Below are 17,915 nucleotides of genomic sequence, written 5' to 3'. Positions count from 1 at the left end.
TGGGGGAGGGAGTGGTAGGGGAGGACGTCTTGCCCTTTGTGGAGGAATCCAGCCTTTTACACAAGCTTCGAGTTTCATCTACTTATATTTAAATGTTTTTTTACAAAAATTCTATGTTATTCATTACTTATGGTTACTGCATTATTTGATTTTAGTCTTTTAAGCCTTTATTTAATTCGGCGACATATGACCTACGGAGCTGTAGAGTCGCCAGGAATGTAATTACCACAATCAATCCATCCATGCAGAGTAGATTAAGGGGGTACACAAAACTCAAAGAAAGACAAACTTATGGGGGAAGAGTTGTGCTAAGAGTGTAAAGAGTACCAAGGACTTTATTTTTAGTTCTCCCTCGCACTTTCATCCTATAATGCAGGTGGCCAGATCTAAAAGCAAAATCAACCTCTCACTTCAGTTGCTGTCATTCATATTCTTAGTAGCAGCTATGTTTTGTTATAGTATTCCCTTTCCACAATTAATGCCCTAAATATCTAAATAATCTGGTTTACTCCTGAACCTTCACAAAACTTAGCATCACCCATCAGCAGCAAGGTTATCCCCAAAAGCCACTAAACAACATGCTCTCTGTTTATTCATACACATGTCTGCTTCACAAATATCCATCCCCTTTACTTTTAATGCAAACTTCATCCCAGCTTCCCATCTTTTTGCTCTCACCAAGCATCAGCTTCTTTTTCTGGGTCTTTACTGTTAATTTGACCAAGAAGGGGCTCTGGGTTACTTGAACTGGAGTGAACTATTTACTGAAATTTGTTCCTTAAAGTTTTTATTTTACCGATTATATAGTACATCATTAATTTAAGGTAAGATTGCTGTCAAAATAACAATATTTTGAAGTTGAAATGAATTCACATAAAATTCCAGGTTTATTTGTGAAATTCCCTGGCTTTTCCAGGTTTTCTAGCCCCAAATAAAAATCCCTGCCCCTTTTTCAGGTTTTCTAGACCAGTAGACACCCTGTAATTACTGTATTAGAGTCTGTTAAGATTCATTGCTGGAGACAGCTGGCAACCCAAGACTGTTTGTTTACTACAGTACATAGTTTAATATAATACGAAACAACAAAGCCCAACCATTAATTAAGCAACAGGGAACTAAGTAACCAATCAAATGATAACCTTTTACATTCATTCATAATTTATACTACATACTATAATAAACAAACGGCTTTTGAGCCAGCTGGTTCCAGCAGTGTTCAAGAATCTTGAACGAGACTGTACATTTAAAAAATATTTATATTTTCACAGTAATAGAAAATAGAATATTTTATGTGGCAGCTAGGTATACAGTGGTATATTTTGTTTATTCACAATATACAGAATAATGTACAGTAGTGTTTGCATAAATAAATACAGCCGTGTCTGTCCAACTGCAGTTAAGCTGCTCCGTGCGAGATGCACAGTTTGAAGTAGAAACATTAACCAGTACCCAGAAAATTTCCAGGGATGTGTGATTTTTCCCTGGGATAATAAAATGTCTCATTAAGAAATCTCTTAAACCCAGAACCAATCTGCACCAATTATTCTAGCTAACAGGGATATTACAGTACTATATACAGGTATATATAATTAAAGATTTTTCAAACATAAATTGAAACATGGGACAAAAATTAGTTTTTGTGATTTCAGATTTTTGTAAACCAGATCTTCGTAAATCAGGGACTGCCTGTATGTATAATTTATTCCAACATATTTCTAAACATGCACATGTCATACCAGAGTGGATCCTCCTCAGTGACAGAGAACACGAAGTGGGTCATGTAATAGATATTGGCAACCAGGTGAGAGCACTGAGCTTGTACCACTACTGTTGTTAACAAGGCCACCAACTCCTCTGTACTTAGAAGTAATTCTGGTTCGCCCTCTGCAAGGAAGGACAGAAAGGAAATGTATAATTTGTAAACTACATAATATGATTTTGCACAACACTGGCATTGTGAATTTAGCAATTTATGAGTTATTTTTTTAAAGCATACAGAATCAATAAAAAATTAATGAATTCACACTCAGACAGACAAAAACGCACACAAATATAAACAAAATCATAAAATTGCTGAAATTCACACACAGATACACACATTCACAAATGTACACACTCTGAAGCATGTACATTTCTCACTTCTGCACCTTGATCTTTGTACTGGTGCAGATTAACTCTTGCTTCCTTGGCCTGAGCTTGGATAAGGTCAATGGTAGAGTTGATGCACTGCAGACGCCCAACAGCACTCTCAACACTGGGCAGTGATGCCAACTCCACCACCTGAAAATCAAAGATCCAAGGATAATGATGTTTTTTTCACCTGTACATTATACTATTTTTTACTTCAAATAACTCCAAAGAAAATGAACAAAACTAATAATCCGACTATTTACTTGAAAATTAGAAGTCGAAAACTAACAATAACAGTTTCACCTGGCGAAAGGAGAGGTAGGGGAATGAAGCTACGGGAACAACTAACTTGGCAACCTACCAAGTCAACACACACACTCATTTTACACACACACCAATGCTCTTCATATTTCTTATTTTATAGCAACATATTTTTTATATACAGTACAGGAAAACTCCATGTATGAATGCAAAAAAAATAACTACCCCTGTATGGTGCGGTCTCATTTTGTGCAGGTATAATTTTCCTCTACTTATGAATTTTCATACATATAAACAAGCCTGTCTGTATGTCCAAATTTCTGTTTGTTGCTAAAGTGCATATCGTTAGTTCTACCCATGCTCAATAGTTGGCGTAGTGCGCTACTCCCAGCATTCCCAGGCAAGTGGCAGCCATTTTAGTTGTTGTCTTGTTCGCAGCATTACGGCGGTGATAGTTTGTTTTGTGGTTTACGAACATTATTGACCCTTATAAGTACAAGAAGGATTAAGGTAGTGCTAGTGATGAGAGTGCAAGTAAGAAAAGACATACAATTACAATGGAAACTGAAGTGGCAAAGTGTCACTTATAAAGCAAGTTTGAAAGAGGTGATACAATGACAAATGTGGCTCGTGCTTTTGGACTGAATTGTTCGACTGTGGCTATACAATCGACCATCAAAATTAAGAAAAGGGAAAATGCATAATAGATAGAAAAGACTTCTGTGTTTGTGGCTGGAATACCAAAATCAATGTCAGATGGTGGTGTACTGTGCTGTGGGTGTGCTGTATATGAGGTATTTTTCATATTTAACAGACTGTTTGCAAGCAATAGAATTGAATTCGGACTTATGAACAAATCTCCGAAACCAATTATGTTTGTAAGGTGGGGACAGCCTGTATATCATACCGTAAAAGTTCGCGCATAAAATCCCACACGCGATGCTCTTAAAATTTTAAAATTACTACAGTATATTGTATTGGATTCGCCAGAACTTTATTTCTTCAATGACTTTGGGTAACCAATTTAACCTTCCCCAAATTACACATGTCACAAACTACATCTACAGTATGAAATAATTATTTTAAGAAAGCCCAGGAATTTAATTATGCAATACTCCCCACAATCGAATCATGGTCCATAGATTAGGAATCAGCATGCTCAGGAGTATCTATACTGAGATTTTCAATGAAATCTAATTTTTGGCCAAAATCACCTTAATAATTTTTCACCCGAACTATACTTTTTTCTTAGAAATGGAATTTAAAGGGTTTAACTAATTGAGTACACACAAATAGCACTTTAGAAACCCATAGTTGCCTAGTATTTAAAACCCACAGTTGATGAGTAATTAGCATTGAAAAGTGTAATTAAAATATTCTAAGCGTCATTATGTTCCCCAACTCCATAATCGAATTGAGGACCATAGATTCGGAATTAGCATGCTCAGGAGAATCTATACAGAGATTTCAAAGGAAATCTAATTTTGGGTTATCGAGATCCAGTGTGACCATTTGCCTGCCTCGCCACACGCTAATACAGGGAAGCTTCCTGAACATAATTACTTACTGTTTCATTTTCATTGTTTGTCAATTTTACCATGTTGTATCAAAATAATATTGCTGAAAGTAGTGTAGTTGTATTATAGTGTAGTATTACTGGAAAATAATGCTATGATTATGTTATAAATGTATTTATTTGTGGAATTATTATTTTATTCATTACTTGCTCTACCAAACACAAAGGCAGCCTGGAGACCGACCATGCCAAGTTTTTTTTTATGAAAAATAATGCAAATAAAATATTCTAAATGAATTATTTATAGAAAATAAGTTTTATGATCAGTAAATACTGTATATGCATTATTGGCCATCTCAGACACAAAGGCAAGCTAAAAATAGCTGGTAAGTGCGTAAGTGACCACGAGCTCGGCTGTCAAAACACTGTCCCCTTATATCCCTCCCTACACCCTCCCTCAGTGCTGCCAGGGAAGTTTCTAGAGGGTCAATATAGTTTTTCTTACTTATTTGTTATTGTTTTATCATTTAAAATGGTTAAAATTTATTTTTAAAAGTTTTGATTTTTCTCGATTTATCCCTGCTTGGGGGGTACTACCAGCAGCACTCTACCCCGGGGCTTAAGGGTTAAGCCTTATGCCTTAGTAATTTTTGACCAAAATATACTTTTCTTTTAGAATTGGAATAACACAAAACACAAAAATTGCACCTTGGAAACCCATAGTTGCAGTACAGTAATTAAAACCCATATTTGACGAGTAATTAGCATTGCAAGCGTAATTAAAATATTCCAAGTGTCATTATGACCAATAATTATCCTGCAATCAAATTGTGGACCATCGATTCAGAATCAGCATGCTCAGGAGTACCTATATAGAGATTTTAAAGAAATTCAAATTTTGGGCCGAAGCTGCCAAAATATTAATGCCTTAGTAATTTTTCTAACCAAAATATACTTTTCTCGAATTGGAATTTAAAGGGTTCAATTAAGCACTTCCAGAATAACACAAAACACGAAAATTGCACTTTGGCAATCCATAGTTGGCGAGTAATTAGGATTCAAATTATTTAATTAAAATATTCCAAGCATCATTACATCAACTATTTACCCTGTAATTGAATCGTGGACCATAGATTCGGAATCAGAATGCTCAGGAGTACCTACTGTATACAGTACTGAGATTTTAAATAAAATTTAATTTTGGGCTCAAACCGCTAAAATATTTGGCCTTATGCCTTAGCGATTTTTCAACCAAAATATACTTTTCTCTTGGAATTGTAATGTAAAGGGTTTAACTAATGAAGTACTTCCAGAATAACACAAAACACCAAACCACTCAGGCGAGATCTGCATAAAATGAGATCCCACTGTACAATAACATAAAATTAACACAAAAAACACTGTGTGAGTGAGTGTTCACAACCTCTGGTGGGATGGGACCAAGTGCAAGATGTTTCTACGCCAGACTCGCGGAGTTGATCTGTGAACAGAAGCTGCAGCCCAGAAGTTATGTTACAGCCTGGATGAGATGTTGACTGTCTTTCTCTCTCCTTCGGTCGGCTTTGCTCTGCCTCAGGGGAACGGAGCTTCTGCCCTAACTCCGACAACTGCTGCAGATATTGACTATGAGGCTACTGTCACTGAATGCCACATAGATCTGCGGCTCAACTAATTTAACACAGATAGGATAGCTACTTATGTATTAGGATATTTAATATTAAGGTAATTAAATGGTGTGAAGGTGTGGCTATTGAGTGGAGGCCACTTAAAAAAAAGTAGTAGTAGTAGTAAGAGTAGTAGCAGAGTAGTAGCAATCGAACATCAAAATTCACTTAAGCTCACGGCACTCACGACCACATAATAGCCCAGTACGCAAAAGAGGATACCAGTGAAGTAAACAAGATTCAGAGGTCCATTACAGCAGAACGACAGCACTGCCAAATGATAAGCTGCAGCAACTGTTGCTGCAGGTACCAGAAAAAATTTAAAAAAAGTAGCTATAGGCGAGAGAGGTGGGCGCCTCAAACTGTTAACTACGCCACGATAAGGGCAAATGGGTTCAGTCTCAATAAACAAGAATTTACAGATGCCATTATCAAGGTACAGTCGGCCAGTAGAAGGTTTGCCCTCCCAATGCGCAGTGTGGCTTTTCCTATGACGCCGATCACGCCAGTTTGCAAAGAAAATGGGCTTCTGCATGAGGCATGACGGCGTAAGGACCTCACAGCAAATATGTTGAAGAAATCTGCGGATGTCATGGTAGAACCGACCCTCCTTCCTTTGATGGTGAGATCTTCCAACATAGACTTCAACACATCTAACGAAGCCCGTGTTGACGCCAGTGCTCGAGGATTCTGGACGCTGGGACAGCGAGCTTTCTTCGACATCAGGATTTTGATCCCATGGTCGATGTCATCAGAATCCAGCCCCTATGCTGCACACAGGAGGAACGAGAACGACAAGATAAGGGCATATGGGGAGAGAATCAAAAACTTGATCAAGGCAGCTTCACTCCTATAGTGTTCACAACCTCTGGTGGATGGGACCAAGTGCAAGATGTTTTCACGCCAGACTAAGCAGAGATGATCTCTGAACAGAAGCAGCAGCCCAGAAGTTATGTTACAGCCTGGATGAGATGTCGACTGTCTCCTTCAGTCGGCTTTGCTCTGCCTCAGAACGAGAGCTTGCCCCAAACTGACAACTGCTGCTGATATTGACTATGAGGCTACAGTCACTGAATGACAGATCTGCGGCTCAACTAATTCAACACAGATAGGATAGCTACTTAAATAGGATATTTAATATTAAGGTAATAAAATGGCGGCGAGTGGGTGTGGCTATTGGGGAGGCTTGAGGCCACGTATAAAAAAAAAAAAAAATAAAGTAGCAGTAATAATAGTAATAATAATAATAATAATAATAATAATAATAATAATAATAATAATAATAATAATTCAGATAAGTATGACTTAGATACAAGCAACCTGGTTTTAGACATATAAATCTAGTCTATCAAAGGGAGTCTTAACTTACTGCTGCAGGAAGAGGGGTGTAGTAGTTGGCAGGAACACCAAGCTGGAGAGAAGAAAGGTTAGCATGGCGCAGGTGAGATAATCTTGTCTTAACCAATTGATCAACCACTTGACAGCGCTCACACACTAGCCACCACAACATCTCATGCAGTCGACCCAATACATAGCTGTAGAAAAAAGTTTTTTGGGCAAATATCCAGACAAAAATAGTGCACTGAAAGGAAATATTGATCCAGGAATCCTAATTCATGCCTGAACCAGGAACTTGGATGCTCGAGTAGATGCACTCATTAAACTATCAATCTCAGACCCTGAAATCAGTGGCCAGAATTCGTCATCATCATCACTGTTTTACAGCCATTTTCCATGTTTGAGTGGGTTAACCATGATTACCTGATAGCAGTTCTGCACGCTACACAATCTCATAGAGCCTCTCTCATCAGAATGATGCGATGCTTCTGAAATGGAACTCTGAAAGCTAGAAATCCCAGTTCAGAGCTAAGAAGGCAACTGGATATTGACAGTATTGACAAGGTTTTGCATAATAGATATAGGTCGAGAAGGCTCGGACATGTGGAGGAGACCAATTGGGTCAAGATAAGCATGAGTTTGAATGAAATGTGGAATGGTTGTAAGATATGACCTTAGAATTAAGAACCTAATGAGAGCGGCTGAAAGAGACTGCAACAGCATGGAAAGCTGCCATCAAGCAACCACAGATAACCCACCCACTCATGCATTGAAAACGACTTTAAAACAGTGATAATGAAGATGAGCACATCAGTTGCCAATTTACATCAGAATTGTGCTCCTGGAAAATGAAACGTAAAGAGGACCACCTTAATAAGACACAGGGGCAAATTTTCAGACATAACCTAACTTAAACTTCACTGAACTAAATACTACAGAAATTTATGAAACAATTGGATACTGTACTGAAAAAATAAAAAATGCACAAATGGACAATTAAATAAATATAGATACTGGGTACTCATGCAGGATGTTTTCCACTCATGGTTATGGGTCGTTCAACAGATTTGAAGCAAAAAGAATAAAGACAGAATATCACTCAATGTTCTCTATATGACCATACATGTGAACTGACGTGGGTTCAGCAGCTGAAAGTGCAGTATTGCTGCCTCGAGCATTCAGCTGGCTGCAACATTACTACAAGGGGTCCTCATTATCTACATATTCATAATTTGTGGATCCGCAGTTACTCGCCCAAATTATTGCAGAACTCTACCTAAAAATTCCCCGAATTTATGAGGATTCCAAGGATGAAATCCATTAGTCGAGAGCAAAAGCGTTTGAAATTCCCACCCGACTCATTCTCTCAAAGTTCATCCTTCTCACCCGCGCCACGCATGTGCAGTAACAGTCACCTGCGTCCCCAAGCTTTGTTTTGATCGTGCTCCAGGGATATTTCGTTACTTTATGGCGCCTTTGGTGACATTGGTGGAAATTTTTGGAGCCATGAGTTCCAAACCGAAACACAGTGGTGTATAGGTATCCCTGTACAGTATGTGTACAGTATATGTGGGAAGTGAATATATGGTATGTATTGAGGCAGTGAGCTGTAACTGTGGCCAGCTGCACTCTCCCTCCCTCCAATGTTACATCACCTTATGATATTGAAGTGATAACCGTGGTAACATTCTGAGATAATCTTATTACCACCATGCTATGTGTACTATTCCAGATGATACTAAATGTTACATAATACTTCCTTGAGATAAATGTACAGTATATATCAGGTGCCTCAAAGAGAGCTCAGGTTCTCAACTGGCTAAGCCATGTTAATATTGTTATTATTATCCACTCTGTATCTGTATTTATCTGCCAATAAACCGTTTCAATTCAATTCATACAGGCAGAAGCCACACACATCTCTTGAGTCAGCTTGTTGACTGCCCGGATGAACTGTGTCGCAGGTATATCGTACCAGTAAATGCGAGGAGTAAATAAAAAAATTATAATAATAAATAAAAGAAAAATACTGAGTTGCCATTTTGCAATCATTTCACGGGACACGAGACAGAGAACAGCCGAGAGATCCCCACGCAGCTCTCCCCTCCCCCATCCCGTGGGTTAACTGCTGTAGGCGTAAGAAATGTTTATTATCTTTAAGTTTTTGACCTGATGAAAATTAGTTTTATTCTTATTAATTTTTTTGCTCATTCTGTATGTAGGATCGTGTGTGCATGTAACAGAGTCAAAGAAAATGAAGAAAATTATGCATATTTACCCGAAATTACGAGTTGAACAGCAACATAGCTCACAGCTCAGCCTCAACCGATCTGAGTGCTACTGGGTGGTGAGTCTTGACTCGGCTATGCAATTACACACAATCTCTACGAATATTATTCCTCAATATTTATTTTTAATATTTTATATTTATTTTTTAATTATATTTTATTTTCATTTTAATAATGTGTCACAATGAACAACTTTCACTGAAATGGGTGTGTGAATGTGCAGTTGGCTGATCACATGGTTAGGTAGCCTGCATCACATCAACACAGCGACCCCAAACAAATTTAAGTACATGTGCCTTAAATAAGTTATAAAGTTAAACAATTTCATAAAATAATGTGTAATCAAATGTTTGACAAATGTTTCTAATATTCATAAACGTTAAAAGATATAAAATTAAACTTCTTGAGTATCACACTTGTGGGATGGTCCCGATTAAATTCTATTCCTATTAATTCTTATGGGAACTAATTCCCCTTTATCTGTGGAATCACCATCCAAGTCTTTTTTCTAGTCCCTATTAAGCTAGGATAACAAAGGCCCCTTTAAATAACATTGTTTCTTGTGCATGGTTTAAATTTTTCAGCAATTATTGCAGCAAAAAGAACATTTTATTGGATGGGCATCACTTATATAGAAAACTGTTCCCTAACTTGTTAATGACACTTAATTGACACAGAATAAATAAGCAACTTGCTGTAATAATAAACTCAACAAGGCAATGAATCTTTCCTGCAGTGTGCTGTGTTAATAAAGAACAACGGTTGTATGTAACACATAATCTGACCTATATTTCCCCAAAAGTTTGTCAAGGTGATATGTTTTTCATGTAGGCAATTAAACACCATTTGATAATCATACACAAGATATTTAAGGATTGCAGCATCCTGTAACATATATTTCCTAAACAGCAGGTTAGAGAGATCTTTTTACAGAGATGATAATATGTTTCAACAGATTAAATGATTATGCCAATAAAGACTGGTGGGTGAAGCAGTTTTGCATTAAAGTCATCAAATAATGAGGTACAAGGATCTACTTTTCAAAGCATTATTATCTGAATAAAACAGTCATAACCATGAAGTCTGGTGTCTATAGCACTGAGTACATGGTTAAATTAATGCAATACATTCAATGGATTTTTCCTGAAAAATCTAGCGTGCATAACTCCTCTGTTACCCACCAACTCCAGCACAACCAACAAAATACAATAAGTGATTGAAGTACAATACTTACTAATCCAATGCTCTGAAAAGTAAATCCTGGAAGGTGGTATGTGTCTGGAGAGTGGGGGAATGTTTCTTAAGGAGGGTTTCCCAGCAGTGTATGAGCACATCTTGCAATATATTCTGCATCTGATCCACATCATTTGATGGATGGATGTGCTCAGATGCCTCTATCACCTTTGTGTCAATCTCTTGAAGGAGTGGCCTGTGGCAGTGGAACTTGCGCAAGAATCTTTCTGCTCTGAAATTGAAGATACTGTTTCAGTAACACTATATATTGTACAGAAGGCCCCCCCAAGTGCGCAGACTTTTATTTCGCGGTCCTCTATTATTCGGGGATGACACCCTGGGTGTACCCAAGAATGTTTGTGGGTAGTGTTAAAGTTGCCAGCATTTTCGCGGCTGGGACAGGGAGCCATTCGTTCCGGAGACAGCAATTTCTTTTGCCTGTACTGTAAATATGTGTGTGTATGTAGACACACACACACACAAAACACATACAAATATATAATAAATGGAAAATCCTGTCACAAATAATCAGAAATTTTTTTTTTTAAAAATGTGAGTCTACCCTCAAGTCCGTGCTTATTATCTGTACTTTATTAATAATTATTACTTTATTAATAAAGCACGGACTTGAGGGTAGACTTACATTTTTAATAAAATTGTTTCTGATTATTTGTGAGAGTATTTTTCCATTATTATAAATTTGTATGTGTTTTGTGTGTGTCCAGACACACGCATGCACGCACACACACACACACTGTACAGCGGGGTATGCTATAACGAATCTAATTGGTTCTAGAACCTTGTTCGTTATAACAGCCGTTCGTTATAGGATTAATCCGTTCCAGGCCCCCAAATACAACCACTTAACACTAAAAAATATAATATAAAATTGTAAAAATTGTAAAAAAGTGCATAAATATGCATCTAAACCCCTGAAATAAAGAATATCATTAATATTTGTAATAAAAAAACAATAAATTAGGAAAAAAAAAATTAAATAATGTTCGTTGTAGGAGTTTCGTTCGTTATAGCATTCTCAATTTTATAGGTAAAACCGTTCGTTATAGGAATATTCGTAGTAGGATCCGTTCGTTATAGCATACCCCACTGTATATACAATACATGTAAAAGAAATTTTCGACTTACGACCTGGTCGTCGGTCCCTAATCCCATCGTAAGTCGAGGTCTGATTGTATATATATATATATATATAAGTGAGCCCTCACTTTACGCGGTTAACTCAACCCACAGGGTACCACGGAAAGTGAGAAACGCGTAAAGTGAACAACATAACATATGGGATTAATTGAAATAGAGACCGGGCCGACCCCCAAACTCCACCTTTTCAGACACAATACCTACGTTGTAGTAAAAATAACTTCTTAATTTTATGATGGTATGCACACACAATTAATAATTAAGAGAAATATCAATAATATTAGGTTTTTTAACACTTACATTAGTAGAAAAGATGGCTGGGCACACGGGGATGGGGGGTTGGTTCCAAGGCAGAAGGCAGATTATTGGCCCTCACCTGTATCACTTGTATCAATTGTATCACTATCCACCACAGAGGCTTGCAGGGCCTCTTTGTCAAACCCCTTAAAGTCCATATCCTCACTATAATTATCACTGACTTGGGCCGGCTGTGGCGGGTGAAGAACTCGGTAATGTTTTGATGACTGGGCGACCTTGTGCGCACCCTGCTCGCGCCGCTTACACAACATGGAGGATGGCGGGAGGTTTGGATCCAAAAATGGCGCGGCTCGCCAGCCGCTCTCCGCGTAAAGGGGTACACGCACCGCGGAATGTGAGGATTCCGGTTTCGGCAGGGTACCGCGTAAACGTGGAAAAGCGGAATGTGGGACCGTGTAAAGCGAGGGTTGACTGTATATATAGTCTGATTGTGTTGTATTTGGAGAGCAGAGTTTGAGTGCATATATGCAATCTCTCTCAAAATAATTCTTTTTCAGGATATGTGAAGCTATTATAAGTAGAGAATTTAAATTTTTTGTGGATATATCATGCTCTCTAACCTGTTATATACATATTGTGTATTGTATTGTATTGGTATATTGGGTACTGTATCATGATACAGTATACTGGATATATTAGAACAATGAAATTTGTTTTCCCCTGACATTGGAGGCATGTAATGATGTTGAATCAATTTTATGTAAAGTTACATAAAAAAATGAATTTCTGTTGTTCTAAAATATATTCTTACTATGGGATATAAAATGATGTAACAGAATTAGTTTTGATATCCCTCTGAAAGGAAAGAGAATGTATAACCAGTTGGGAACCAATGTTCAGGTAACCACTATAATTATGAAGTAATCATTGGTTGTTACACTATTTAGGGAATTGTGTGAGAAAGGTAGATGATTGGAGAACATTTTGAAATAAGGAGCAAGTCCTGTATAATTGAAATTCTATGAAAACTGAGTGAAAATGAGTTTGCATCTTGTTTGAATTTTGTATGTAATTGTAATACACATGTAATTTTCTCAGTAATATGTAATGTTAAATTTTTAACTGTTAATTGCAAAATAGATTACTAATTATAATAATTTTGATATAATTGACTACCTACAAATAATTCAGACTACTTCATAAACTAGGAGTTACTGAGGATTTTTTTTTTAATTTGGAGTGTAGTACAGTAGTTGAGTGGACAGAGTTAAGTCAGGTCCAACTTGTTTATATGGTGCATTTGAATGCTTGAGTAATTATTATGGTAACATATCTAAGAAAAGTTTATTCAGTTATAAACACTGAAATAAGTTGAAAAAAATATACAGTGGTCCCTCGGTTAACGAGCACAATCCGTTCCAGCAGGTTGCTCGTTAACCGAAAAACTCGTTAACCGAAACCATTGTTTCAATGGGTTTTTGGATAATTGGTTCCAGCTCACCGAAAATTGCCTAAATTCAACAAAAAAGGTACAAAAGTACACTTACTTTGAGGTGTGTATGTAGAAGGCTCCTGGATGATGATGATGGGAATTAGAATGGGGGTGGAGGAGAAGGGAGAAGAGAAGGCATTGGGGTGGAAGAGAAGTCACCCCATGGCACCATTTCACCCATAAAATTTTAGTTCTCTTGGTGTAATTCAAGATTATTTTCTTTAAATCAACACTGCACTGCATTATATATTGTCAATATGTAAAATAAATTTCAAAATGACCAATAATTTGCTTGGAAACACAGAAAAAAAGCGTTTAGTTGAAGTGAGTCTCAAGCAAGATCTTACCTCCACTGAAAACAGAGAGAGACTTACGCTTGTCTGGTGTGTTAACAGACTGGATGGCACGCCAAAAACTAGTTTCTTTACCTTCAATTATGTTCAATAATTGTTAAAATGACTAAAAAAGTTAATATTATTGAATAGTATAAACTTCTTGATATTTACTAAAATAGTAAGGAATTTAAGCCCTAAAACCGATTACTGTATTGGCGGACTAATACTACAGCTGGTGGACCGCCAAATGCAAGCGAAAACATGTTGAAGTCGGCTCGTAAAAAACTTGTTAATCGAGGGATTGCTCGTTAACCAAAGTTAAGAATCTTATGGAAGGTAAATCGTTAACCGAAATCTCGTTAACCGAGGCGCTCGTTAACCGAGGGATCACTGTAATGAGAAGAATTGTAATAAAATATTTAATACAGTACAGTATAATTAAACTGGAACAATGTAAATTATAATTATCAGTGAAATAGAATTGCCATCTAGATACAAATATCCATCTTATGGTAGGAGATGTGGTAGAAATTGCCTTCGTTATTTCATATCTTGAAGAAGGAACATATGTTGCATTTCCCTCCCCCAGTTTTATAAATTTAGTGTTAATAACCCCAAGATATGGTAAGATAACTGTTGTTTTGTTTTTATTGATCAGTAATAGATGCATAGTTAATAATATTTGATATAAGTGAATTATTAAGTGATATATTATGTGTTATGAGATCCAGTTTGTATACAAACGAATCCCTTATGTCATGTTAGGATGTTTTTTTGGTGATGACACCCGTCAGCCTCCTTCTGTAACTGGACAACTGTAAGAATAAACGAGAGGGCACGGCGTTCTTTACCTTGGTTGGTGTCTGAACAGGTAATTGCTGACCAGACTTGCCAGTCCTGATTTTGCAACCATTACCAGATGCATTAAAATTCACTTCAAAGAAAACGGTTGATGTTTACCTTCGTGTGGTAAAATGACTGCTGCATATATCAAGTATTCCACCCTGTATTACTGGGAGTGCAGTCAATTGATCATCAATCCAAACTTAGCCAGTTAACCAATCCCTCCCAAATAAAAATCAGAGACCAAAGATGACCAAGATCTAAGCAACTGAGACTGAGACCGAAAAAAATGGTCTTGTGCGTCTACATCACTGGATGGCACATTAAGATATGGTAGCTCCCTACCATGAACCATAACAAGCCAACCCAGGACATCAGCCACATGGACCTAGTAACTCATATGCGAGATGGGTTGAGAAAAGATAATGAGAAGCAGATAGATAAATTTACTGATATGATAGCAAAAGAGACTCAATGATTACTGTAAACAACAGACATGGTGAGCATGGACAAAAACATTGACATTATCGACTTACTGAGCAAATGAGGTGATTGTTGTTGTGAGGAGGTGATTTGACACTTCAGCATCTTGGTCCTGTGTAGTATTGAGCAATTTGTTTAACAGCAATATATGGATGACCTTGTCCTGCAAAAACAAACAGGAAACTTATAATTACTATTGTACTTAATACACCGAATAGCAAAGAGGTAATTCTTTATCCCTGCTCAATGCACAAAATGTATAACTTTGTTTTATATTGTCAATTTCAAAGCAGAAGGCAACAAAGGAATACTAAGGAATCCTCTCCTAGCAGGAACCTAGAGATACTGTGGAAGCAGTGGGCAGTTTGTCAATGGTGCATCTGGCAACTCGGCTGGTTAGGCCTATTTCAGTTTAAATGCACACCACACAACCACCTCTGCTGTAAGTTTAATTTATCCTCTTTGCCACTGATTGTCAAGTTGTTTCAGCAGAGAATATTTAGGAAAAATAGTGAAAGCATAAAATAACAAAAATTATACAAGATAGTGCACACTGCATTGCAGCTCAGCTGGGATGTGCTGCCTCAGCCAACCGACTGTTGCTAAGGGTCAGTTGGCAGAGGCACACAACCCAAATCACCTCTCCTGATCAGTACACGCGGCAGCTGAGGCCAAGAGAGGCGCGAGTGGAAGTATCTCCCACCAGCCAAAAAACTCCTTCACTCATTGTGTTGCCTTTTTCCTCTAAACTAAGCGCGTAAAGTTGAATGGGTGTGAGTTAAATGCGCGTAATATGAAACACCACTGTACTGTAATTTTTTCGGGTACAGTATCCAGTATTTATACTGTATCTAGGTTTAGACACCAATTGTACTATTATGATGATTGAATGAGTTAATACAGTTATGATGAGATACTGTACACCTTATACCTATACAGTAATTATAATCTGTCTTGTGCTGAAATTTATGAATACGTTACAGTAATTTATGAATTTTATATTTAATTCACCTTAATAGTGACCAGGTACTCATTAAGAACAGTTGTTTTTGAAACCACAACCTCCGTCCCCTCTTCTTCATTGGAGATGATAACCCGAGGCTCCTCACCAGTTATCTCATATATCAAGTCCTTTCCAAAATGGGCACTCACATACTGACTGGAAAAAAATAAATGAAATACATAAGCTTTCTGACATAATATAAATCTGCTTTTTACAATCTGCCAATATATTAGGCCAAGGTGAAGAATAAAGAAATAGAGGCACTGTGAACCAAATGGGTATTACAGGACTCACTGTGGAAGTTGAACACCGTAACATAATACACCCAGGTTGCATTTGATTCTGGCAACCCTGTATCATGAAGGGAGAGAGCTTAAAGGATTAATATAGTAACCACTATTTGTACCCTAAGAACTCCCAACAACACTAGCACTAATTCATCAGCCTTGGTAACATGTATTATCTTTTTTGATAGCACAGTATATTAATAGACAGGATATAATAATAAATGAGAACAGTGATAACAAAGTTCACCAAACAGCTTAATCAGAAGTGGTCATCTGTTTGATACAGTAACGCTTCCTCCTACCAGTACTATATGGACTGGACAAAATATTTGGGAATTCTCTCCATATATTATTAATAATAAATATACTACTTGGACTATTATTAATTTGAATAGTATATGAAGTAACTTCATCTTTCAGTTGGGTGGGTGGGACCTCATAAGGAAAAAAGAACCTTAAGGACTGTACTACTCACCCAGTTGGGCTGTACTGCTTCAGAGCATGTGCCTCTGAAAAATCAGATACAGAAAATAAAAATACATTTACAGGTATTTATATTATTACTTCCTCAACATCTTCTTTAGAGCTAGAAAAGACTGGAACAATTTACCTAACCCCATTAACACCTATAGTGTTATCAAACAATTTCAAACCTGAAACTAAAAAATACATTAACAATAAAGCCATAGCAAGAGAAGAGTTTTTTCTATATAACTAACCACATAATTTTATATTGTTAACCCTCTTATGCACGCATGTTTATGTGACCACAAAAAAGGTCACATGGGACCACTCACGTGGTATCTGGTCATTTTCATTCTGTGACCAATTTATCCCACAAGAAATTGTTTTGTTTTGCGTGATTTATACATCACTGGCTTTGTTATTGTTTTGCCTTTAACATAAGCAGAAAAAAAAGACGAAAATAATACTATATTTTTTCACTCCAAATATAGAGGAAAAAAATTGTGTTCCCAGCCTTATATTTCGGATATTTTCTGACACATCTACCAAGGTATAACTGTATACAGTACAGTGAACCCTCGCCCAACACTGGTTTGTCCAACGTACTTTTGACTATACAGGTACATTAAGTCCTCGCTTAACGTCTGGGTTACGCTCCTACAACGCGACGTTATACGAAACAACGTTAAGCGGATCGATTTCCCCATAAGAAATAGATAAAATACGGGAGTTATGTTCCTGAGCCTCCCTTTGCCCCATGAAATACATTACATATCCAGGAAATCATTGCCATTTACATAGAAAATAATGCATACACATACAACTACAGGTACTAAGTTTGTATTGGTACTCACCGATGGGCGGAGGTGGTAGAGCGAGTGTGGTGGGTAGTGAAGCAGAGGAGGCAGATGGCGGGAGAAGAGAGGTATGGCGGGAGCGGAGGAGGAGGGTGGGAGCGGAGGAGGGCGGGAGAGGAGGAGGGCGGGAGAGGAGGAGGGTGACGAGTCACTGAGACTGCACCAAGCCGAGAGAGCATAGCGCGGCCAGACGAGAACGGGTGATGCAACGTAAAATGAAGTCTGTGGCAACGCAAAACGACGTAGTATCAGATCACCGGGACGTTAAACGAACTTTTGGTCTCTTAAGTTTAACGACGTAGTA

The 17,915-nt window shown here is 37.5% G+C and overlaps 1 protein-coding gene across 5 annotated transcripts in view; it reads right to left on the bottom strand.

Annotated features, from left to right (window-relative positions):
• LOC121874544 overlaps positions 1-17,915 on the bottom strand; it is a 33,053-nt gene that overhangs the window by 9,654 nt on the left and 5,484 nt on the right. For 3 of the 5 annotated variants that reach the window (XR_006090443.1, XM_042378724.1, XM_042378722.1), the window contains 7 exons: positions 16,765-16,798; positions 16,011-16,158; positions 15,053-15,162; positions 10,432-10,662; positions 6,941-7,106; positions 2,148-2,280; positions 1,737-1,884 (listed from right to left, as the gene is read on the bottom strand). Coding sequence is in view for 4 of the 5 variants with exons in the window: in XM_042378724.1 (XP_042234658.1) it covers positions 1,737-1,884; positions 2,148-2,280; positions 6,941-7,106; positions 10,432-10,662; positions 15,053-15,162; positions 16,011-16,158; positions 16,765-16,798 (970 nt within the window). In the remaining variant the exon portion in view is untranslated. The remainder of the gene's footprint in view (positions 1-1,736; positions 1,885-2,147; positions 2,281-6,940; positions 7,107-10,431; positions 10,663-15,052; positions 15,163-16,010; positions 16,159-16,764; positions 16,799-17,915) is intronic. The other 2 variants (XM_042378726.1, XM_042378725.1) reach the window with 1 other exon arrangement.

The sequence above is a fragment of the Homarus americanus genome, unplaced genomic scaffold (genome assembly GCF_018991925.1).
Source record: "Homarus americanus isolate GMGI-L3 unplaced genomic scaffold, GMGI_Hamer_2.0 scaffold34360, whole genome shotgun sequence".
In the NCBI taxonomy this organism is placed as follows: domain Eukaryota; kingdom Metazoa; phylum Arthropoda; class Malacostraca; order Decapoda; family Nephropidae; genus Homarus; species Homarus americanus.
This window is presented reverse-complemented; position numbering and strand designations above follow the sequence as displayed.